General features: G+C 31.1%; 2 protein-coding genes across 2 annotated transcripts; one reads left to right on the top strand and one right to left on the bottom strand.

Annotated features, from left to right (window-relative positions):
- Positions 1-8,958: 8,958 nt before the first annotated feature.
- On the bottom strand, positions 8,959-9,695 carry LOC139889214 (uncharacterized mitochondrial protein AtMg00810-like). Its single transcript, XM_071872179.1, has 2 exons — positions 9,690-9,695; positions 8,959-9,459 (listed from the first exon to the last, which is right to left on the bottom strand). Exons 1-2 carry the CDS (start codon positions 9,693-9,695, stop codon positions 8,959-8,961), a joined length of 507 nt encoding a protein of 168 aa, XP_071728280.1.
- Positions 9,696-24,251: 14,556 nt separating this feature from the next.
- On the top strand, positions 24,252-25,571 carry LOC139889213 (palmitoyl-monogalactosyldiacylglycerol delta-7 desaturase, chloroplastic-like). Its single transcript, XM_071872177.1, has 5 exons — positions 24,252-24,584; positions 24,680-24,820; positions 24,902-25,039; positions 25,131-25,237; positions 25,370-25,571. The coding sequence occupies exons 1-5, from the start codon at positions 24,252-24,254 to the stop codon at positions 25,569-25,571; spliced, it is 921 nt and encodes a 306-aa protein (XP_071728278.1).
- The last annotated feature ends 293 nt before the right edge of the window (positions 25,572-25,864 follow it).

Here is a 25,864-nt window from a genome sequence, read left to right as displayed (position 1 = left end):
GTGTGTATTTTTTATGGCAAGAAAGGAATTCTAGATTGTTTAAGAAAAGGAAGAGATCTGTTAATGAGCTGGAAAATGTTATCCAAGATCATATTAAGATGAAGCTAATGCTGATTAAAGTGAAGAATTCGTCTGCAGTGAAGGCAGTGGCTTCTCTTTGGAATCTTCAATTGTCTGCTGATAGACTTGTTCTAAAGTGATTTGATTTTGTATTTTTGTTTTTGTATGTCTTAGTGCTGTTGTTTGTGGGCTGTCTGCTTGTTTGTATTTGGCTTTTGGGAATGTCCGGGCCTTTTGTGAAATAAATTTATTTGCTTTGCCGGAAAAAAAAAAAAAAATTGTGGCCGCATCAGTGTATTAAAGAAACAATGCCGCATTTGGGTATTAAAAAAACCACAGCCACGTCACTATCTCAAAACCCGCATTATCTTTCTGTTTCCCCATTCTTTTCTTTTTGTATTAATCTCCGATTATCATCTATCTTTTCTTTCTTCCATCACAAAATACCCCATGGCTACTAAAAAAAAAATACACAAAACCCTCCCTTAATTTTATTTTGCTCAGCCAACAACTGATCGATCACTTGTAATCTTTATTTTATTTTGCTTTTCTATTTTTATTTATTATATCCTTAATTTCAGCAATCTCTTACAATCATAATTGGGGTGAGGCTGAGCCGCGTAGCATGACTAGGTTCCAAACCCCGAAAAATAAGAAAATATAGTCAAAAAATGCGTTTGCAGCATTGAAGAATATTGTTATCGTCGACAAAAGTAGCAAATCACAGCGGTACTTGTTCATTAGACACAGCAAGTCACGACGTAAAAGAAAAAAAAAAACGCTACGAAAAAGGAGAAGCCGTCAAAAATCTGCAACTCTATCAACGAATATCAATCTATTCGATGCAACAAATGAAGAAAAAAGATGGAGTTTATTTTATTTCCTTAATTTAATATTTAGTGTTTTGTTCCAGTCCGAACTTTCGCGATTTCACCGTTCAGAGTGCGGAGGAGTGTTAGAGGATTAGGTTATGCCCAGTCTGGTTGTGAGCTTGGGTCCATTAGGGTTTAAATGTTTAGTGTTTTCTGTACTCTATAAATAGTGTCGTACTATTATCAATAATATTTACGAGGAATTCATTGTTTAACACTTATATGTGTTTATGCATCTTTTGATGATGAATTGTATATGCATCTTTCCTTTCCATGATGTGTTGTTTAATTTCAATGTATAGACACATAATTAATATATGCATTGCAAATTTTGTTTATATGGAAGTTCCCAGAAACTTTATGATGATTTTAGTCACCTCTCTCTCTCTCTATATATATATATATATATATATATATATATATATATATATATATATATATATATATATATATATATATATATATATATATATATATATATATGTATATATAGGCAAAAAAACGATAACTTAATAAACGGGACCTTCATCGAAAAATGAAGATCCAAAACCAATACAAATCACAAATTCAACCGGGACGGGCTCGAAACAAAAACGTCACAACTCCAACCGAGCCTAAACGTCCCCAAAACACTGTGACCTAACAAACATAAATGCTACAAACATCAAAACACCTACGAACCCGTATGTTCGAGTCAATCCCAAACGTAAACATGAAGAAATAAATCTAACATGCGTACAAAACAAAGAAAGTGAACACCATAACCAAAATTAAGATGGGCCTTTACCATTTCGCTCATCCGGGCGTTTTGTGTACCCGTTTACCTTATCGATATGTACTCCTTTGCCTCTCTGAGACTTGAAATTGTATGAAAAAACATTGGAAGATGACGAGCTACCAATACGGATCCCGGGAACACCCGGAGGGAGAAGGCCTTGTTCCACTAAATCTTGAAAAAAGCTTTTTTTTTACCCCCGAATGTAGAACAACTAACTTGATCTTCCATGAATAATTTTTGGATCGCATCACCAATCTCTAAATCGTCGACGTTATCTTTTAACATCAAAGGACCCGAATCTAAAATCCCCTCTGCCTTGTTACAAGCATCCAACTTGACCTTCCTTAACAACTCCTTCGAAACTTTCCTATTTAAAAGGTACCAAGGTTTACAAAATCCAACACAAGAAATTACCTCACAATCACAATATAACTTTCCACTTCGACCGACCAACACCAGAACCGGCCTTTCTTCAATCTTATCATCAAAACGACACCCCTTTTCAACCTTCTTTCTCTTCAACCTATCCAATTTTAAAGTTTCCAATCTATCCGCGAAACATGAACTAGAAGTAGAAACAGTAGGAGTCGAGGTCAAGTCATCCCGTTTATTACCAATGGGTTGCATTTTGGGCCGAAGAAGGCCCATCATCAGAATTGAAAGGCAGCCCGTCAGTATGTTCTTGGGTCAAAACAGACCCACCCACAGGAGCGTCACCCAAGTCAGCAACATCATATAATTAGTCTGAATGAATGCATATAATGTACTGAGATGTAGTTTATTTTGACTTAGGTTAAAGCTGCTTGAATCTTGAATTGGATTATATATATACTAAATTTTATGCCTTGCATATATAGGTATAGATATAGATATGAATATATCTTGTTGAATATATATATGGTTTAGGTTTTAACAGTGTGCGTATTTGTTGAACATAATATTATTCTTATAAATTAATTTGTTGATTAACAATTGTGTAGTCAATTATTTTGAGACAATAACTATGTATATTTTTGAAGGTTAAAAGGTTTTGTGAGAATTAGAAAAGTTCATATATGTGAACTTTAAACGTTGGTAGTAAAATATGTTTTTTTACCTGACCACGTTGAACCTTGCGAGGTTCTCGACTGAACCTTGCGAGGTTCTCGACTGAACTGCTTCCCAAGTTGCGGAAGGGGAACATGATGCTCAAAATGTGAGCTCGGTTCATGCTTGGAATCATTCGGATTCCTTGTGCCGCAACTATGTCTTGAAAGACATGGCCGATTCGTTCTACAACGTGTATTCGAATAGTTTTAGGACTGTTTCCGAACTGATTTCGAACAAGATTTTGAAAGGGTTTTCAGATTGTTTTTCGACCTGTTTCCAGAAGTATTCGAAACTGGTTATGGATTATCTTCGGGATAGTTTTGGGACAGCTTTAGACTGTTGATGGACCGGTTTTAAACTTGTTTGGTTTACCTGTTTGTGTTAAACGAATTAGTTTATTCGTTTATGTTAAACGATTTAGTTTAACCGTTTGTGTTAAACAGTACAGTTTAACCGTTTGGTTGAAACCTTTTTGTGTTAAAACGTGTTTGGTTTACACATTTGAGTGTAAACCTGTTTTTTACTTGTTTGGGTTGAAACCTATTTGCTTTACCCGGTTAGGTTTAAACCTTTTCGGTTTACCCGTTTAGGTTAAAACCTGTTTGGTTTACCTTTTTGGTTGAAACCTGATTGGTTTAACCTAGTTGAATTGAAACATGTCTGGTTCAACTCAGTTTGTTCACGAGAAAATGAAACTTTTATTTGGGTTGAAAACCCAAATTAGTTCACTTCACGTGGTATTTGCTAACTGAAATTTTCTGTTTTGCTAAAACAGTTTATATTTCAAAGTGATGATCCTGGAAATTGACCTCTGGATAGGAACTCATATTGAATAATGTGTTGTATGTTCCTGAGATTAGTAAAGAATATGGTGTTTGGGTGGTTGTTGAACAAGTTTGGCGTTTAGAATAATAATAATAATAATAATAATAATAATAATAATAATAATAATAATAATAATAATAATAATAATAATAATAATAATAATAATAATAATAATAATAATAATAATAAAAGTATGTTGAAAAGGTCATGTTGACCAAGAGTGAATGTTTTTTAAAAGGATTATTCCTTATAAATGTGAAACTTTAAAGCCAAATTAACGAGAACATCTTCGGTTAAATGAATAACCGAACCCCTTGATATGGTCCATACCGATGTGTGTGATTTGAAATCCATTCCAACGAGGAATGATAACAAATACTTCATTAAGTTTATCGATGATATCATGAAGTATTTTTATGTTTACTTGTTGAAAAGAAAAGATGAAGCAATTGAGAAGTTTTATTGCTTATAAAAACAAAGTTGAGAATCAACTTTAACGGAAAATCAAGGTTGTTTGTAGTGATAGAGGTGGTGAATATGTCGCACCTTTTGCTGAATTTTTTTCTCAAAATGACATTAGACATGAATTCACTGCACCTTACTCACCCCAATCGAATGAGACTATTGAACGAAATAACAGAACCTTGAAGAAATGGTGATTGTCATGTTGGTGTGTTCTGGTATAACTCATAACATGTGAGGGGATGCCATTCTATTGGCAAATTATCTTTTAAATAAGATACCCAAGAGGAATCGGGATGAAACCCCATACGAGTTATTGTGGAAAAAGAAACCATTCTATGAATACCTCAAAGTGTGGGGGTGCCTAGCAAAGGTAAATTTTCCATTACCTAAGGCACAACAGATAGGATCAAAGACTATTAACTGCATATTTATCGGATATGCTGAACACAATTATCGTTTCCTTATGCATGAATCCAAGATTTCGGATATACACAAAGGTTCGATAATAGAATCGAGAAACGTTTCATTCTTTGAAAATGTATTTCCATACATTACAAATGAATGTCAAAGTTCGTCTAGGATAAACGAGAAGGTGTTAAAAATGAGACATCTAATGAGCTAGTTCAATAGGAACTAGTAAAATTAAAGGAACTTCCTCGATAAATGACATACACATTATGCTTATAGTGGAACTAATTTTGAATGCATAAAAAGATATACATGATTTTTTAAACCCTCTTAAATTATATATTTATGGCGGTGCTTAGGTATATAAAGTGATTTTGTCATGATACAAGGGATATGGTATGATATTTCTTGTGAGAAAAGCTAGGAGAATATGTATGATGCGTCTTTTATTCTAATGCTTTGGATATAAAGTCTATGGAGTACTAGACTTGGACTTGTTAATGATGATCATCTGCAGAGATCAATTAATAACTTATATTTCATTGTGTTGAATATATTTATAGACAAAATCGTTTTCATTCAGTAATAGAAGGATTTGGTGTATTTTGAAACCAGATTTGTGAACATTATTGATGATGTGAATTATTCACATGTTATGTGAATGATGATATTTGAAGATAATTATAAATATAAAGATACCAATCTTTATTATTTTCTTATCTTGAGATTTTAAATCACCTAATCAGTATTCAGATGCAAAAATAATTTGAGTGCTAAACTTTTGTTAAGTTTTCTAAATTCGACGTCTTTAAGTCAAACCTAGAATATGACTAAAAATTGCTCAAATGTGCTAAAATATGGATCACCAAAGATTCATATCGTATGTGTGGGCAATTGAGTGCCTGATTGATTAGAATCATATTAGATATATATGATTATGATATCAAGTTTCAAGAAATGTGGGAAAAGCTTTGAATCGATAAGCAGTAACCCTAGTTAGTTGTGTAAAATGAACACAATAGCTTGAAAATGTGGGGGTGTCTTGTATTTTGATATCAAGAACATGATTTATGATAACACGTTTTAATGTACTTGATCCGACTTAGCATATGCTGTAAGCACACTAAGTACTGATACAAATGATACCAGAGCGACAAGTGTGTTTTACATTTGGAGGTGCTGCTATATCGTGGAAATCGTCTAAACAAACGATTATTGCTAGATACACGATGGAATCAGAATTCACCGCTTTAGATAAATCTGGTGAAGAGGCAGAATGACTACGTCAATTCATTGAGGATATACCAAGATGGCCTAAGCCGGTGTCGGCCATATGTATACATTGTAATAGCCAATCGGTGATTGGTAGAGCTCATATTACAATGTATAATGGTAAGACTGACATAAACATAATAAAGTACGACAACTAATCTCTAGTGAAATTATCACTATTGACTATGTAAATTCAAAGGCTAATATTTCGGATCCGCTGATAAAAGGCTTAAGAAGAAAGTTAGTGTATAAATCGTGTGTGGGAATGGGACTGAAGCCCCTGAAAGGCTAAGTTTATATGAAGGAAAACCTAACTCAGTTTACTGGACATCCCAAGATCTTAGTTCAATAGGACAACCTATTTGTATGAACTGGGAAGTCACTGTAGGGGAGTTATTTACTAAACTAGCAATCCCTACACTTTTAAAGGGAGTTTAGTAATTAAGAGTAGACTTCCTAGTCCATTCCTAAAAGTGACATGTAAGAGGATAAGTCTATGGCTTTTTATGATTCAACTGAAATAACCATGCGTGGTTAATCAGTAGCCATTCGGTGTGAATCACCTATGTGAGAGAGAAGTTGGGTCGCATCGAAGGGTATTATTGGGGCACAATATTTGATAAGCTCTCGCAGAACCAGGCTAATGTTCATGACCATAACGAACATAACTATGAGGACTTGACGTTGTCAGGGAGAATCTTATGTGAAGCGTATTGTCGCCTATACAAACGGCACACGTGTTCAAAGACATCGTCGTCTACTCAGAGCTAGTAGGCTAAGTACGTTTTCGTAAGAGAAAGCTCAAAGGGTAACACCTACTTATCATATGCAAGATTCAACCGCTGAAATGTAATCGGAATATTGTTGTTTCTGAGATTGATCTCCATTCATGTGGGGGATTGTTGGAAAAATTTAAAAAAGTGTGTTTTCACCAACTTCGGACACTAATTAATATATGATAGAGTAGTCAATATTAATGATGATTTAGTGGATTTTGTAGCCTCTTACGAGGGCTTTACAGTGAACTAAGGTGTGTCTAAAACAGATTAAAGGTGAATGAGATATCGAATCTCAAAGTTGCTAGTTTGGTGCAAAATCTAGAAGTTTTGGTTTTTGTCCTACATCAGTTGTGGGAGCAAACCTAAGGCTATAGTATTCACTATAAATAAAGGTCTTAGGCTTTGTAGAAAAACATACAAATAAAAAACTAAGAGCACAAACTCAATTAGTTTTTCCTCTCAGCTACAACAAGGTCTCCTCATTTTGGTTACCTTTTAGGCAAGTGTTCAACTCTGGTAGTACGCTGCTTCAGACCGAAGTCTGGAAGTATGCTGTTTCGGACCGGTGTACCTTGGGAACAGACGTCGAATCTGTTTAAGGGAATTGTATCAAACACAAGCCTGGTTCATCCTATCATCGGTTATTCGGTTAGATCATTCTATTTTTTAGTTCTTATTATAAGTATTTATTATACATATTTTCTATCTGATTATTACGTTTGTGATAATATGTATAATTGTTTCAGTTTCGTATATATTTTACCTACAGTCTTAATTAGCATGCATTAGTAAAATTACATTGTCATATATCGTGCATATAAATCAATATGGTTTCAGTCAATTTAAAAGTCAGTAAGCAATTAGTTTAATTTCTTTAATCATGAATAGTTTCATAGATATATATTATTCCGTAGATTGAAATCTAAAATCTGAGGTAATGCTCAGCTTCACTTACAAGTTCACCAAAATATATCTGGATAATAATATGCTATCATATACTTGTATGTATAGTCTATATCATATATTGTCTTCGGAAACCATCCCTATATAGGCTAGTGGCTGGGCCCTGATTTCCTCACACCTAGAAGAAGGTTTTAGGATCAAACCTAACTTTTTTTTTGAACGGTTATTTTGACATCGAATACTCTCATTTGTTACCCACACACGTGTTAGGAGGAAACTCTTCACACACTGTAAAATTGTTAAAGCTAAACCATATCACAAACTATATAACATTCAGAACAAGATTATACAAAGTTTCAATTCACAAAACTAGATCTAATCTCCAGAATCAACACTATCAACTACACTTCACATCAAATGAAAATGCAGGAACTAAAACTCACAATCAAAACCACAAAATGTGGATTAACTCTACAAATCACTCAAGAACAGAGGAAATCACTCTATCAATCTGTAGAGAAAAGTGAAGAAGAATGTAAACTGAATGAATTAATCATCAATCTTAACCGGAGGTGAGGCTTATATACTCCAGCCAACTGAGCAAGCTTCTTTTCTTCTTGGACTTATTAAATGGGCTTTTCCTTATAATGCAGCCCAAAATCTCCTTAAATAATTTAATCTTGGTCCAGATATGTCAATAAGCCCAGTTAGCTGCTATAGATTCACTTTGCACCCTCAAATATGAAAAATTCTTCTTTCAACAACAAATCTGAGCTCCAGTGATCCTCTTAGACTGCAACACTAACTTACTTCAGTTTGCTTTCATAAAGGCATTTATCCATGCATCTGCTACTCTATCTCACACTTCAAATATCAACATGAAAACCTGCAATTATACTAGAAAACACCACAAGTAAGTGTAACTTAAATAAATACATTTCAAAATAAGTTTGATTTCAAGTATTATTTTGAACATTTATCCTCAACCTTATTTTGAAATAAGTCTAAAAATCCCAACTGTTTATCCAGTTGTTCATGTTGACAAACACTTAGCCCATTAGTTAGAACTTAACAGTGTCTATTATCTCTGCAATAACCTTCTCTCTTATGAAATGAACATCAATTTCAAAGTGTTTAGTTCTTTCATGAAAGACAGGGTTTGCTACCAATTGTAAAGCAGAGCTATTAAGTTCTTTTAGCAAATTTTTGACTTAATAATTTCACAGGCAGTAGATGACATTGCTCTATACTCAGCTTCAGTCGAGGATCTAGAAATAGTTGCTTGCTTCTTACTTTTCTAAAAAATTAAAGTATCACATAAATACACCAAGTGACATGCCATAGATTTTCTATTTAATCTACATTTAGCATAGTTTGAGTCACTACAAGCAGACAACTTAAAATTATCACTCTTTAAAAAATTAATTCCTTTACCATGAGCTCCTTTTAGGTATCTAAGTACGTTAAAAGCTAGATTAAAATGAGATTGAAGAGGCGCATGCATATACTAACTCAAAACTTGTACAGAAACTGCTATGCCGGGTCTGGTAAGTGTAAGATATATCAATCTTCCAATCAATTTCCGATACTCAGTGATATTAACAAGAAAACAATCTTTAACATTTGGTTCACATGCAACCACCATATTATTTTCAATGGGAGTGCATATAGGCTTACACCCAAGCATTCCATAATCACTTAAAAGTTCTAAGCAGTATTTTCTTTGATTCATACAAATACCATCTTTGTTAAGCAAAACTTCAATACCAAGAAAAAACTTTAATTTGCCCAGATCTTTTATCATGAACTTGGACTTAAGAAAATTTTTAAACTTTTCTATTTCACACAAATTATTTCCAGTGATGACAATGTCATCAACATAAACAAGTAAAGAAATGAACACTAAATCACTCCTCTTAACATACAGTGAATAATCACAAGTGCTTTGTTCAAAGCCATGCTCAACCAAGGCAGAATTTAACTTCGAGTTCCACTGCCTTGGGGCTTGCTTTAAGCCATAAAGAGATTTGGTCAATTTACACACTTTAGTATTGTTTTTTTTTTTGAAAAATACACTTTCTTTAACTTCATGTATACTTTTTCATGTTAATCACCATATAGAAAAGAATTATTAATATCTAATTGATCTAAAGCCCAGTCGTTTTGAACAACAAGTGTAATAATACACCTAATTGTAACATCTTTGACTACTGGTGAAAAATTTCTTCATAATCATACCTTCATTTTGGCTATTTTTCTACAAGACTTGCTTTATATCTCTCTATTTCACCATTTGATTTGTATTTTATTCTAAACACCCACTTATTTCCAATAGGTTTTCTATTAGGAGGTAGGTCTGTTATAACCCATGTTTTATTTATGTTCAAAACTTCCATTTCAAGATCTATTGCTTCAACCCATTTCCAGAAGCACAACTAATACATTTCCAAAACATCCAAAAGAAAACCCACAAGATTATTAGAGAAACACGCAAGCAACATCAAAGGCTATTCGTCACCTTGCTCAACAACAAGTTGGAGAAGATCGACGGGCTTGGCATCCGAATGAGCAGCAACGGTGGCAACATAATTAAGTTCAACATTCACAAGCTTAGCACATGTAGCATCAAGAAGGGCATAACCCTGATCTGTATATTCTGGATAATCGCTTAACTAAACCTTGCCTTGCCTTGCCAATTCCTCCAACAGCTGGTATATATCCTCTTGCTTATTGGCCAACATCACCTCGCCAAGATACACGATCAGCTCCTTATTATGCACCAGATGCTTGCAAACATGGGGAATAACTTGGGTTATAACATCTGAGTAATCTGATTTTGTCACACCTCCAAATAGGGCCTGAGGTATTTGTGACTAATTATATCAAATTACAGTTGTATAAACGAGAACGACTCTATATGAGACGTTTTATTGAGTTTTGCAGCGGAAGATAAATAGATTACATTGTATTTAATGAATAATGCATTAAATGTCTTTAATTGATATGATATGTAATGAAGACTCCAAGCATAGCAAGCAATCATCATCAAATCAGCAAATGCAAGTCTTTCAAATTATCCATGAATGACTCGTTGAAATGTTGCTTTCAATTAGCAAATACACAGCGGAAGCAATATTTAAGTACCTGAGAATAAAAATGCTTAAAAAGTCAACACGAGGTTGAGAGAGATTATAGGTTTATCATAAATCAATAGTTCAGTATAGCATTAGACCACAAGATTTCAGTTTAAAATTGATTGATACCAAATATATCAATCGAAAGAGTTGCTATTTGTAATATCGCTACTAGATAAAAGTTACCCCGTGACACTTGTTATTCATGTCATTGAATCATTATTATGTAGCCAAAGACCAACGGTCAACTGGCTAGAGACGTCACTCTCGTAGCGCTACTCACAATAACTAAGCTTGCATCTTATACCTCAACAATTAACGATATTAAGGCAGGGATTTAGCATGCCAAAGCACGTATATAGCATAAAAGTTTGAGTACTTGTGTCTAAACGTAAAACAGTTATAAAAGTTCCGCATGCATTCTCAGCCCAAAAATATATATAAAAAGGGAGCTATGAAAACTCACGATACGATACGATAGTTTGTAGTAAATATGCATATGACGGCACTGAACAAGTGTAGAGTTAAGTTGACCTCGGATTCACGAACCTATATTAAGTATATGTATTAACACATATATTCGTAATCGAACAAATTTATATATATATATATATATATATATATATATATATATATATATATATATATATATATATATATATAATTTTATTAGTTATGCCATTTTTATATTGATAACATATAAGTTTCTTATATTCATTTTATATATTCTAAATAGTTAAGAATATAAATTTTATTATGTTATGGGTATATATATATATATATATATATATATATATATATATATATATATATATATATATATATATATTATTTGTTTGTTAAAATAGTAATTGTAATAATATTAAAATAATATTAGTAATGGTAAAAATAATAATAATAATAACATTAATATCAATAATAATGATAATAATATTAATGATTCTATTAATGATATTAATAATGATAGTTTTAATAATAAAGGTAATCTTATTAAATGTGATAATTTTAATACAAGTGAAAATTTTAAATAAATGGATAGATTTAAAAATAATGATACTTTTATTAATAACGATAATAATAATGATACAATAATAATGCTTATAATAATAATAATAATAATAATAATAATAATAATAATAATAATAATAATAATAATAACAGTAGTTTTTAAATAACATGAAAGGTTTAATAATAATGATAATGAAAATAATTTTGATAATAATACTTAATACTTAATAATAATAATAATAATAATAATAATAATAATAATAATAATAATAATAATAATAATCATTATGAAAATAATAATAAATGGTAACTAATACTTTTATTAGTAATAATAATAATAATAACTTTAATACTAGTAATAATAACAATAACTAATAGTAACAATAATAACAATAATAATAAATAACAATAAATAATAATAATAATAATAATAATAATAATAATAATAATAATAATAATAATAATAATAATAATAATAAGAATAATAATAATAATAATAATAATAATAATAATAATAATAATAATAATAATAATAATAATAATAATAATAATAATAATAATGATGATGATAATAATAATAATAAAGATGAAAACTACCTTAGAAGCCCTTCACAAAAAAATATGCCTAAAACGGGGCTTGAACCCGAGACCTCTTGCTAACCCGCAAACACCCTTAACCACTTATCCATCCTGTTTATTTCTGAAATAATATCACACCTAAATCTATTTAACCCTTTAAATTTTGTTTCACTATCTTCTTCATCTCAATCAACTCGATCAGTGGTATAATTTCCCATAGCCTCAAAACACTAAATTGGTTTTAGTCTTAAAACAGACATGGTTTATTGAAGTATTTGAAATTAATAGAAACAAAAAAAAAGAAGAAAATTACCTGTTTGCTGTTCGCGAAAAAAAATAGAAGAATACAAGATTCGATTTTGATTCCTAGTCACTTAGAGGTTGTAACTATAACATGAAATAGGTTCTAAATCTTCTTTATAAACTTTCTGAGTTGTGAATTTAACTTGAAACATAACAATAAATTCGAATTTGATCATAAACAAAACGTTTGACTTTTTATGTTGGAACTTTGACTTCAAAATTTGAGTTTGATAGGATGAATTGGAGCTTCAACTTTTGCAGATTGTTTGAGTAAAATGTTCCTAACAAGACTGCATTAATGGATTTTTAAATGGATTCGAATTTGAGACTTTGAATAATTGAATAATAACAGAGGTCGAGCTTTTTATTTTTCTATATTTTCTCGAATAAAAGCTGTTAATGAAATTGTAAAATCGACTGGTTTTATAAGCAAGGAAAACGTGATCAGTTGATAATACTGAGTGGGTTTCGATTTGATAATCACGATCAACAGAAAAGGTAGTCACGAAGAGAAAATAAAAAAATAAAAAAGTAGATTATAAAAAAATGGAATCAGATATCACGATGGATAAAAAAATAGAAGCTAAATCACGAGTAATAAGAAAATATAAACAGATAATGAATTTAGGTCATGTTAGGTATCTGTCGTTGTTCATCAATCAATTTTTTTATATCTGTATTGTTAAATAAATACTAATAATAATACTACAATTAATAATTAATAATAATAATAATAATAATAATAATAATAATAATAATAATAATAATAATAATAATAATAATAATAATAATAATAATAATGTCAAAATAATACTAATTAATAGTAATTACGTTGATAAGATACTAGTAATTATAAACTAAAATATAATGATAAATAAGTTTAATAACAACTAATAATAATAAAAATGATAATAATAGTACAAATAATAATAATAATACTAATAATAACAGATAACTAAAATAATGATAATTATAATAATAATAATACTGCTAGTGATAGTTATGATATTAATATTAATAATATCGATAATAATAATAATTGTAAATGATAATACTTAATGATAATATGATATTCATAATCATATTAATCATAATAATAATAAATGATGAATGATAATAATAATAATTTTGTTAATAATAATATTAATAATAATGACAATATTGATAATGATAATTGCAAACAATAATAATTAATGGTAATATTGTTAATCATTATATTAATAATAATATTAATATAATAAATTAATACTAGTGCATTATCATTTATGAATATTTGTTCGTGAATCGTTGGAATTTCATAAAAGTTAGGTTTAATTTTTGTCGGAAATTTCCGGGTTGTTATAGTACCTAACCGTTAAAAGAAATTTTGTCCCGAAATTTTAGTTGTTACCATCAGTCGGCGTTGTTTGTAAACATGTGAGGATATTTTTGTTTTATTTGGTTTTCACGTTCCCAGGTATACTCGGGGCCTTACGTGATTTCCAACGGATAGAATATTGTTTTGTTTCAAGAGTTTAAATCTTACGATCCATAAATTCTACGAAGTGCTTTTTATTATTAATGCGGAGGTTATCTAAAGGATTTAACAAGAGTGTCATTGATTAGATTTTCTCAGAAAGAGATGATGACGTTATACAAACATTTCAATACACATGAAATGTGTTATGAATAATAGTGAGCTTATTTAAACCTTGAGCGTTTATGGCACAATATTAGGGTAGACAAAATAGAGAAGAGTTCATGAAAATCATAGTCATGAAATTTGATAGAGATCGTCATTGTTTACAACAAAAATGATGAATATGAGTTGAAAAATAGAGTTTTATCAACATTGGGTAATATGGACGAAACGATTCAATTATAGGAAGAGTATAAACGAAGCTATCGTAAAAGTTTGAAATGAGGAAACTAAATGTTCACCTTAACTTTTGATATAGTTAAAGTTAATTTCTGGAATTCAAGGGATTTTAAAGGAAATCTTTGTAATCTATAAGATTTGATTCTCAGGTAATTAAGGAAATTAGGATTTTCTTTAATTGAATGCGGTGAATTGCCTCGCTTGTTTTGTCTGGAATTTCGCTATAAATTAGCTTCTTCCGTTTCATTATCTTCACCACTTCTATACTTTCTTTCCTTAATTCATACTTCTAAAAGATTTGTTAATATGCTCAATCCAGTTCTTGTTCTTGACCTTATATTGGTTATCGCCACAATCTTCCTTATTTTCTAACTCCCACCAGAGGAGTCTGTTTACTTCTATTATGCTCTAGGATTTATTGTATTTTTAGTTCTCCCGTGTCTTTATATTGCTATACGCATTGATATACACGGTTTGTAATTTCTGTGTCGTTATCGGGCTTTATATTTTCCCTTATATGTCGAAGCTTCATGCTTTTGTAAAACAAGTAATGGTCCAAAATTCGTAGGTATGAAGTTTCGAATGATCATAATATATAAAGTAGAAAGGAAAGGTAATAGCATGATTTGATTTGTCAAATTACCAGAATATCCGAAAAAGACCGAATCATCAAGAAATATATTTTCTTGATATGTTTAGAGGTTAAATAGAATGTAAGAGTCGTGTAACATGGTACATGATGATTATAAAGTCTATGAATCATCATCTTCCATTAAAATTTAGCATGACTTACTGTAATATAATCACGTTGGCTTGACGTCATTATATTATACTAACTCATGCTTCAATTCCCAACACTACTTCAAATCATTCATAATTTAAACTTAAATTTTACAGAATATAGAAACTAAAATAGTTTCCTTTATTATGTAATACAGATAGCACAAAGAGATAAGTAATATCGGACAAGAATAGTTATGAAGATATCTTCAGAAATATCGAGGATATATATACTGAAAGATATGATGATATCTCAGAATTTCTAAGATCGAATGAGAAAAATTCTTCTGTAAGGATTTAGAATGCGTAAGGAGATTATATGTCTTCTGTAATTTCCATCAGAAATTGAATCATCTGGATTCCTTGAGTATAGGTTTAGTCCTTGTGATTTGTCCACAGCCTCCTTCATAGTTTGCTCAATCTGTTTTCCAGTTCCAAATCTGAGCTTGTACCATTCTTTATTATCAAACTTTTGGCCCTTAAGACCTTCTACAATTTTGTTATTTCCTCTGCATTTAATGCAGCCATATTTGAATCATTGGTTATCAATCCGAGATGGTTTCAAGAAATTTCATTTTTAGATGATTAAACACTGATTGTGATCGTCAGGATACAAAGGATGTTATCAAGAATTTTGAATTTGAAGTGTTTAAGCGTAAGATGTATCCATCAATGGATCTAACGGTTGTCGAAGAAATGTCGTAAATGATAATTTTGGTGGTTTGATGTGATAATTCATCACATAATGTGAATGAATATAATTCAGGAATGTAGTGATCTTTAGGAAGATAACACTTGCTAAAGCTTTGATTGGATTCTGATATGTCAAAATATGTTGCGATTGTTCTTTAGTGAATAGATACATATATCTTGTGAATGTAAGTAGTATAGTTACTGACTTATTGAATCAGAATTGAAGAATGTACAATGTAACATATTAATGTGAGATATAAATATTTCTTGGGTATTACCTACCCGTTAAAATATTTTCACAATCAACAGTTTGTACAAAAGAATTTTTAATTACAATCTTTATGAAAATATACGTACATATACATTTTCCTTCAGAAGTAATCATGGATTTAATGAGTTAATATAATATTAAGCTCATTTGATTTACGGTTGAAACGAGAATATATAATCTTCAAAACTTGAGACTACATAATCGTCGCGGAATATTTCTTAATGAAGTTATGAATCAGTACTTCATCATTCATGGCTATTGATATACTTCGGTATCTATGGGGTGTATGATATTGATGCTTGAGGTAACGAGTGTGATGTTGAGGCGTGGAATGCTGATGTTGTTGTTGGTAAAGCTGATGCTATTGGTGGTGATGCTGATGGTGCCGATGGTACTGGTGTTGCTGTTGCTGATACTGGTGCCTTCAGTGCTTGCGGTGTTGGTGATGTTGGTGGTACTGATGGTACTGCTAGTTATGCTGCTGGTGCTGCTGATGCTTGTAGATATCACACCATATTCTCTAGAGCCACTACTCGAGCGCGAAGCTCGTTGACTTCTTCTATTATTCCGGGATGATTGGCGGCTGGAACAAGGGGGTGAATAAGATCTAAAATCTTTGATATTATATAATCATGACGGGATACCCGGGAAAGAAGAGAGAAAATAGTGTTTCGGACTGGTTCGCCGGTAAGTGCCTCAGGTTCTTCGCCAAGAGGTGAATTCGTTTGGTGGAAGGGATCACCTTCTTCTTGTGTCCATTGATTAAGTCGACTACGAACCCATCCCCAATTCATCCAAAATAGATGATGGCTGATTGGTTTGTTTGTTCCGGTTACGCTGCCATTGGAGCTCGAGGAGTTCGAGGAATCCATATTATGTGTTTGGAATAGGGTTTGATATGAAATGGGTGTTGGATACTGAATGATATATTTGTCTCCTTGAATACGTATATATAGCAAAAAGATTTCCGTAATTTACGGGAAAAATTTAGGAAAAGTGTTAGACAAAGTCTATATGGGTAGATATGATAAGATACGATAAGATATGATGTGTCTATACTCCATTTATACAATAATTGCGGTATGACGTGTCGAGATAAAAATGATAAGTATGTATTCAGATAAACTTTCGATTAAAGACTTTCAATTCGTGATGGCCTATTCAGGTCTAGGGGCTTGAGCTATAGGATCCTTTAAATCAGTAATCCAAACCCTTCCATTCTAGAGTTTCGTAGACGCCATCCGTCAAGAAAATTCAATGATAAAAAATAACGAGAAAGCAAAGATTTTGAAAGTAACGAATATGAATAATAGAGATTTCAAGAATCATGGATAACATTTCATGTATTACATGTGTAAAACACAAAACCATGATAGATGACAAAGGAATGTCGAGAATTTCAGAAATCATGGTGTCGCATTTAAATGTGGTGGCGGAATTGGATAGTACTTAGGAGAATGAGCAGAGTTCTTAGATTGTCTCGGCATTCTAAGATAAGTAAAGTTTCTAAAGTATAGTGTAGAATTTAACAGTTAAAGGCAACAATTAAAGGCACTATGGTCAAGGAAAGTTGTGGTTCTACTTGCTAAGGTACCTAATTGTATAAGGCACACATAAATGCAATCCTGGTTCTCTACAACAAACTTCTCTGATACCACTCTGTCACACCCCCAAATAGGGCTTGGGGTATTTGTGACTAATTATATCAAATTACAGTTGTATAAACGAGAATGACTCTATATGAGACGTTTTATTGAGTTTTGCAGTGGAAGATAAATAGATTACATTGTATTTAATGAATAATGCATTAAATGTCTTTAATTGATATGATATGTAATGAAGACTCCAAGCATAGCAAGCAATCATCTTCAAATCAGCAAATGCAAGTCTTTCAAATTATCCATGAATGACTCGTTGAAATGTTGCTTCCAATTAGCAAATACACAGCGGAAGCAATATTTAAGTACCTGAAAATAAACATACTTAAAAAGTCAACACGAGGTTGAGTGAGTTCATAGGTTTATCATAAATCAATAGTTCAGTATAGCATTAGACCACAAGATTTCAGTTTAAAGTTGATTGATACCAAATATATCAACCGAAAGAGTTGCTGTTTGTAATATCGCTATTAGACAAAAGTTACCCCGTGACACTTGTTATTCATGTCGTTGAATCATTATTATGTAGCCAAAGACCAACGGTCAACTGGCTAGAGACGTCACTCTCAGTAGTGCTACTCACAATAACTAAGCTTGCATCTTATACCTCAGCAATTAACGATATTACGGCAGGGATTTAGCATGCCAAAGCACGTATATAGCATAAAAGTTTGAGTACTTGTGTCTAAACGTAAAACAGTTATAAAAGTTGCGCATGCATTCTCAGCCCAAAAATATATATAAAAAGGGAGCTATGAAAACTCACGATACGATACGATAGTTTGTAGTAAATATGCATATGACGGCACTGAACAAGTGTAGAGTTGAGTTGACCTCGGATTCACAAATCTATATTAAGTATATGTATTAACACATATATTCGTAATCGAACAAATTTATATATATATATATATATATATATATATATATATATATATATATATATATATATATATATATATATATATATATATATATATATATATATATATATATAAATTTATTAGTTATGCCATTTTTATATTGATAACATATAAGTTTCTCATATTCATTTTATATATTCTAAATAGTTAAGAATATAAATTTTATTATGTTATGGGTATATATATATATATATATATATATATATATATATATATATATATATATATATATATCATTTGTTTGTTAATAGTAATTGTAATAATATTAAAATAATATTAGTAATGGTAAAAATAATAATAATAATAACATTAATATCAATAATAATGATAATAATATTAATGATTCTATTAATGATAATAATAATGATAGTTTTAATAATAATGATAGTTTTAATAATAAAGGTAATAATATTAATGATTCTATTAAATGTGATAATTTTAATACAAGTGAAAATTTTAAATAAATGGATAGATTTAAAAATAATGATACTTTTATTAATAACGATAATAATAATGATACAATAATAATACTTATAATAATAATAATAAGAATAATAATAATAATAATAAGAATAATAATAATAATAATAATAATAATAATAATAATAATAATAATAATAATAATAATAATAACAGTAGTTTTTAAATAACATGAAAGGTTTAATAATAATGATAATGAAAATAATTTTGATAATGAAAATAATTTTGATAATAATAATAATAATAATAATAATAATAATAATAATAATAATAATAATAATAATAATAATAATCATTATGAAAATAATAATAAATGGTAACTAATACTTTTATTAGTAATAATAATAATAATAATAACTTTAATACTATTAATATTAACAATAACTAATAGTAACAATAATAATAATAACAATAAATAATAATAATAATAATGATAATAATAATAATAATAATAATAATAATAATAATAATAATAATAATAATAATAATAATAATAATAATGATGATAATAATAATAATAAAGATAAAAACTACCTTAGAAGCCCTTCACAAAAAAATATGCCCAAAACGGGGCTTCAACTCGAGACCTCTCGCTAACCCGCAAACACCCTTAACCACTTATCCAACCAGTTTATTTCTAAAATAATATCACACCTAAATCTATTTAACCCTTTAAATTTTGTTTCACTATCTTCTTCTTCATCTCAATCAACTCGATCAGTGGTATAATTTCCCATAGCCTCAAAACACTAAATTGGTTTTAGTCTTAAAACAGAGATGGTTTATTGAAGTATTTGAAATTAATAGAGCCGAAAAAAAAAATTACCTGTTTGCTGTTCGTGAAAAAAAAAAAAAATAGAAGAACACAAGATTCGATTATGATTCCTAGTCACTTAGAGGTTGTAACTATAACATGAAATAGGTTCTAAATCTTCTTTATAAACTTTCTGAGTTGTGAATTTAACTTGAAACATAACAATAAATTCGAATTTGATCATAAACAAAACGTTTGACTTTTTATGTAGGAACTTTGACTTCAAAATTTAAGTTTGATAGGATGAATTGGAGCTTTAACTTTTGCAGATTGTTTGAGTAAAATGTTCCTAACAAGACTGCATTAATGGATTTTTAAATGGATTCGAATTTGAGACTTTGAATAATTGAATAATAACAGAGGTCGAGCTTTTTATTTTTCTGTATTTTCTCGAATAAAAGCTATTAATGAAATTGTAAAATCGACTGGTTTTATAAGCAATGAAAACGTGATCAGTTGATAATACTGAGTGGGTTTCGATTTGATAATCACGATCAACAGAAAAGGTAGTCACGAAGAGAAAATAAAAAAAATAAAAAAATAGATTATAAAAAAAATGGAATCAGATATCACGATGGATAAAAAAAATAGAAGCTGAATCACGAGTAATAAGAAAATATAAACAGATAATGAATTTAGGTCATGTTAGGTATCTGTCGTTGTTCATCAATCAATTTTTTTTATATCTGTATTGTTAAATAAATACTAATAATAATACTACAATTAATAATTAATAATAATAATAATAATAATAATAATAATAATAATAATAATAATAATAATAATGTCAAAATAATACTAATTAATAGTAATTATGTTGATAAGATACTAGTAATTATAAACTAAAATATAATGATAAATAAGTTTAATAACAACTAATAATAATAAAAATGATAATAATAGTAAAAATAATAATAATAATTAATAATACTAATAATAACAAATAACTAAAATAATGATAATTATAATAATAATAATACTGCTAGTGATAGTTATGATATTAATATTAATAATATCGATAATAATAATAATTGTAAATGATAATACCTAATGATAATATGATATTCATAATCATATTAATCATAATAATAATAAATGATGAATGATAATAATAATAATAATTTTGTTAATAATAATATTAATAATAATGACAATATTGATAATGATAATTGCAAACAATAATAATTAATGATAATATTGTTAATCATTATATTAATAATAATATTAATATAATAAATTAATACTAGTGTATTATCATTTATGAATATTTGTTCGTGAATCGTTGGAATTTCATAAAAGTTAAATTTAATTTTTGTCGGAAATTTCCGGGTTGTTATAGATTTCAAACCATCAAACTTCCTCCTTTGATGCTCCATTGCCAAAGCAGCGTCCTTTTCTTTCTGACGAAGAACCTCATTTTCTTTATCCAAGCTAGCAACCTTTTTTGCTTCTCTTGCAACCTCACAATCTCACTCCTAGCCGATTTCACTTCCCCCTCCTAATAAGTATTCATTAGCAGTTGTTTTTTTCAACTTTTTTGCTGACTCTTTAGCTGAAACATTTACCTTCTTAAGATCAACCACCTCTTTCTCCAAGAACCCCAAGTCTTGGGTACTTTGTTTCAAATGATAGAGAACAAGATGATTATAGGTCACAGAACAATAACAGTGGGCAGTATACACATCAACAAGCTTGGAAGTATCTGCGAAAACAGTCTCATACTCAGGAGGGACCATTTCATCCAAGACATCATAACAATAAGATAATGAAGGAATCGCATGAAGAGATCCCACGAATAAAAAGAATGCATAAGAATAAAGCACTGTGGGTCAAAGATTCGGATGAAAACATACAATATCATACCAAAGGGAATGTTATCACCAGAGCCTTCGAATGGAGCATCACCCTCAATATCTTCGTCTTCAAGAGCAAATTTAGCTTTCTTCAAGGGAGTGCCTAAAATCATCTCCTTTCTCTTCTTTGCAGCCTTTTGACGTCTTGATGCCCTGAAAGGAATGCTCCTAGAGACATCTTGTTCGGCATCAACATCGATAGGTTCATGTTCTGAGGCTACCCTTTCACTAGCTTCGACTCTGGGAACACTTGTCTCAACTGCCTTCTCTGCAAAAAAGGAGAACCCACATCCTTGATCACAGTAGTAGCTCGAGCAGCTTATGTCATCTATTTCACTCCAAAGACTTAATAACATTTCTCAAAGCCATCTCTGCAAAAAAGATACAACATATGAGATAGCAAAATCAAACAGAAAACTTAACCGAAGGTAACCAAAACCTACCCTTTTCCCCATAAAAAAATAGGATTCTCTTTGCCTTTCTCTCATGAAGGTGCCATTCCAAGCTTAAATAAATCGAGTCAGGAAGAGTAGAAGGAATGATACGATGACGACAAATCCTGCTAAAAAGAGGATCACTCTTTGCAGCTTCAGGGGTAGGATCGTTGTACTATTTGGGAACAGTAGCCCATTTTCTATCAAAAAAACTAGGGAACATATCCGAAAAGAACAAGGCTTTTTTGACATAAACAAAAGAGCTCTTCCAATTACGAACATCAGGAATTGAAGAGGCAAAGCACATTGGGGTTTCGACTAGACTCCCTATTTTCTTTCGACGCTTGGCATCGTATGGTTTTTACATATACTCGAAAGCCAAAAAAATTTTATCGCAAGAGGGTGCTTGATAGACACATGAACTTTGAAATACTATAGCACACTCAGAAAAAGGATGAAATCAGGATCTTAACTTTACATTCAGTGAAGGCCTGGGTCTACATACCAACATAATCGGCCGAAAATTCCAACATCATTTTCCCAAATTCCGGCACAATCATGTCATCGACGGCTAACCCTAAGGTTTGACGAAGATGAAAACACTGCTCAAGGGTTATAGTGCTAGCAAGAGAACGCAAACCTACTTTTGCCACGACAAAAACAAAAAAGCAAAATAAGAATAATTCCTTGTAAAAACAGTGGTGGCGATTAGATCTTGATCGAAAGAGAAAAGAGGAGAAATCAAGAAAAAAGATGCAAATGAAAAAGATTTAAACCCTGTTTTGATTTCCTGCAGAGGGAAATGTCCCATCAAATTTAAAGAAGCCTTGGTAACCGTACCAAAATATTACCCTTTAACTCCTACCGCCAAAAAAATAAAAGGAAAATGGCAAGGGCAAAAGAGGTAAAAAAACTCGGAACAATGATAATAGTGATCAGAACAGTTTAATCAACTACCTAACTCTCAATTTGAGTTTAATTTCACGTATTTCAGTAAATTTCTTCGTAAATTTAAATTAGGGGCTTGATATGTACCCCATCATCTTGCAACAAGCCGAAGCTAGACCACGTAGGTATCACGACTACCAATGATCGAAGACATAGAAAAAAATCACAAGACTACATATGTCGAAGAGATATTAAGAGCGGGATATCTTCAAATTCAAATACTACTGTCTAAAAGATAAAAAGAGAATACACCAAAGTCATGATCTTAGTTTTCTATTTTATTAAGACACTATATCTGTTAAACGAAGCTATAATACCGAAGACATCTGGTCACGAAGGTCTTACTAATGGACAAGGACATGAGCAAGAGTTACAAGACTACATATGATGAAGAGGAGAAGTAAGCGGGTTGACCTGTTTACATGGACTAGCGTCCAAATGACCAAAGAGGAATGCATTGGACTAACTTTCTTCTACCACAAGAACCTCAGTTACCAAAGGGAAAGTCCATCTTGTCTTGTTAAAGATCGCCTTGGATACTGATCCATACATGGGAGACCGAGGAAAAAACCCTAGAAGAGTCCTATATAAGAAGAGCATGATCTCTGGATAAAGACGTTCACTCTCAAGTCACATTACAACACACACATACGACTCGCAATGAGTTACCTTCGTATCTTGGTGGCGTAAAGTAGGATACCTTCCTACTACATTTGGGGAATTGCCAACAAGCATACAATCCATTTTATACCCCCAATTCAACATACATTGTGATTAGATCTACGTAGCCTTGTTTCTTGAGCAAGGTTTGCCGGAAAGTGCGCAAACACTAATTTTCATTAACTTGGTTAACGTGCCTGTGTTCTCTACCGCTAATCATATACGCTTAACATTATTGATTGATCAAGCATTAAGTTCGTTAAGTGGACGGACCACTAGATTGCTGTACTAGACCCTACAACTAACCTAAATCCCCTCCAATACGGAACACTTTATCTCCCTATAAATAGCATATAAAAACTGTCATGTATGCCACACAACTATTCAATCCAATATATTCAACAATGGGAAAGTTGAACACATTTTCTGGACGGACCACTGGAAAGATACCTTTCTCCAGTGTGATGGTTACAAGGAAACGAAACCACTTCGTGGGACGTAGATGGAGGACTGTCGACATCAAAATGGGTGTAGGGATCTTAGGTATTCATTTGCTTGCGTTATGCGCACCATTTACGTTTACTTGGGGAGCTTTTTGGGGTGCTGTTTTGGGCTACATTTTATGTGGAGTGTGTGGAATAAATCTCTGCTATCATCGTGGCCTATCGCACCATAGTTTCAAGCTTCCTAAGTGGCTTGAGTACACCTTTGCTTATCTAGGTGTCTTAAGTTTTCAGGTTCAATATAAAATCTTTTTTTTTCTTAATTAGTCTCTACTATTCTTTCTTAAATATCCTTATATCGTAACGTTTAAACGCAATGTAATATATAGAGGGATCCAATATATTGGGAGAGCATTCATAGATATCACCATCAATATGTTGATTCAGAGAAAGATGCACACTCTCCAATTTTCGGATTTTGGTTTAGTCATATGGGATGGCTCTTTGATAGTGGCTACATTCTTGAAAAGGTACTTACTTGATCAAAAGTTGAATCATGTTACATCATTAATAACTAATCTTGAAATCTTTTTTTCATGTTGGTTTTGTAGTATCAAGAGCGAAAAAATGCACAACACTTAAAGAAACAAGCTTTTTATAGGTTTGTTAAAACAACCTACAATTTGCATATAGTTGGATTTTCCATCCTTGTTTATGCTATTGGAGGATTTACCTACCTTGTTTGGATTGTGATAAGCCGGCCTCTGTGCATGTTATTCATACTTGAGCATGTAACGATGAATCCATCGATTAATTAAACTACGAGTTCATAATATGCAGGGAGTTAGAACCACTTGTTTTTATCATGTTACATTTCTTCTGAACTCAGCATGTCACATATGGGGAAATCAACCTTGGAGAACTGGTGATATCTCCAAGAATAACTGGTAATTAGTAAGCTTTATATTACTGAAAAAAATAAAAATACTCCCCTTCCCCGAATAGCAGGATTAGCATTAACAGTGAAAATTTTATCCATTTACACGTTATATATAATATATATTTACGACGTACTACAGGTGGGTAGCGTTACTTGGATTTGGAGAGGGATGGCATAATAATCACCATGCTTTCGAGTATTCAGCTCGACATGGGTTGGAATGGTGGCAAATTGATATTTGTTGGTACATCATAAGGTTTCTTGAAGCACTAGGACTAACTACGAATGTCAAGTTGCCTTCAGAAAATCATAAACATAAGAACTCGTTTGCCACTAGCTAATTTGATCGCATTGCAAGTTCAAGTGATCATCATTGAGTCTATTTAAATTAATTAAGCATATATCTAGCTTCAATCAATCATATATCATATATACATGTAAAAATATACTCGTATATACTGTTTAATGTGTTCAGTTTGTAAGGGCATCTTAATAAATGCTCAAGGGTCGGTGTGGTCTAAGTTTGATTAAGTTTGTGAACATATATCATCTGTAGTACTTGATTCGATCGGTAATTAAATAAATCTGTGAACTCAATGTGTGGTTTATAAGTTCACCGGAAGCCATTTTCTAT

This window comes from Rutidosis leptorrhynchoides, chromosome 2 (assembly GCF_046630445.1).
Source record: "Rutidosis leptorrhynchoides isolate AG116_Rl617_1_P2 chromosome 2, CSIRO_AGI_Rlap_v1, whole genome shotgun sequence".
Taxonomy (NCBI): Eukaryota; Viridiplantae; Streptophyta; class Magnoliopsida; order Asterales; family Asteraceae; genus Rutidosis; species Rutidosis leptorrhynchoides.
Note: the sequence above shows the minus strand (reverse complement) of the source record. Positions and strands in the feature narration are given on the sequence as shown.

Coding starts and splice junctions, on each gene's coding strand:
- LOC139889213 (XM_071872177.1), top strand. CDS start 24,252: ATGGGAAAGTTGAACACATTTTCTGGACGGACCACTGGAAAGATACCT. Junction 24,821..24,901: donor GTGGCTACATTCTTGAAAAG/GTACTTACTTGA, acceptor TTGGTTTTGTAG/TATCAAGAGCGAAAAAATGC. Junction 25,040..25,130: donor TTACCTACCTTGTTTGGATT/GTGATAAGCCGG, acceptor CATAATATGCAG/GGAGTTAGAACCACTTGTTT.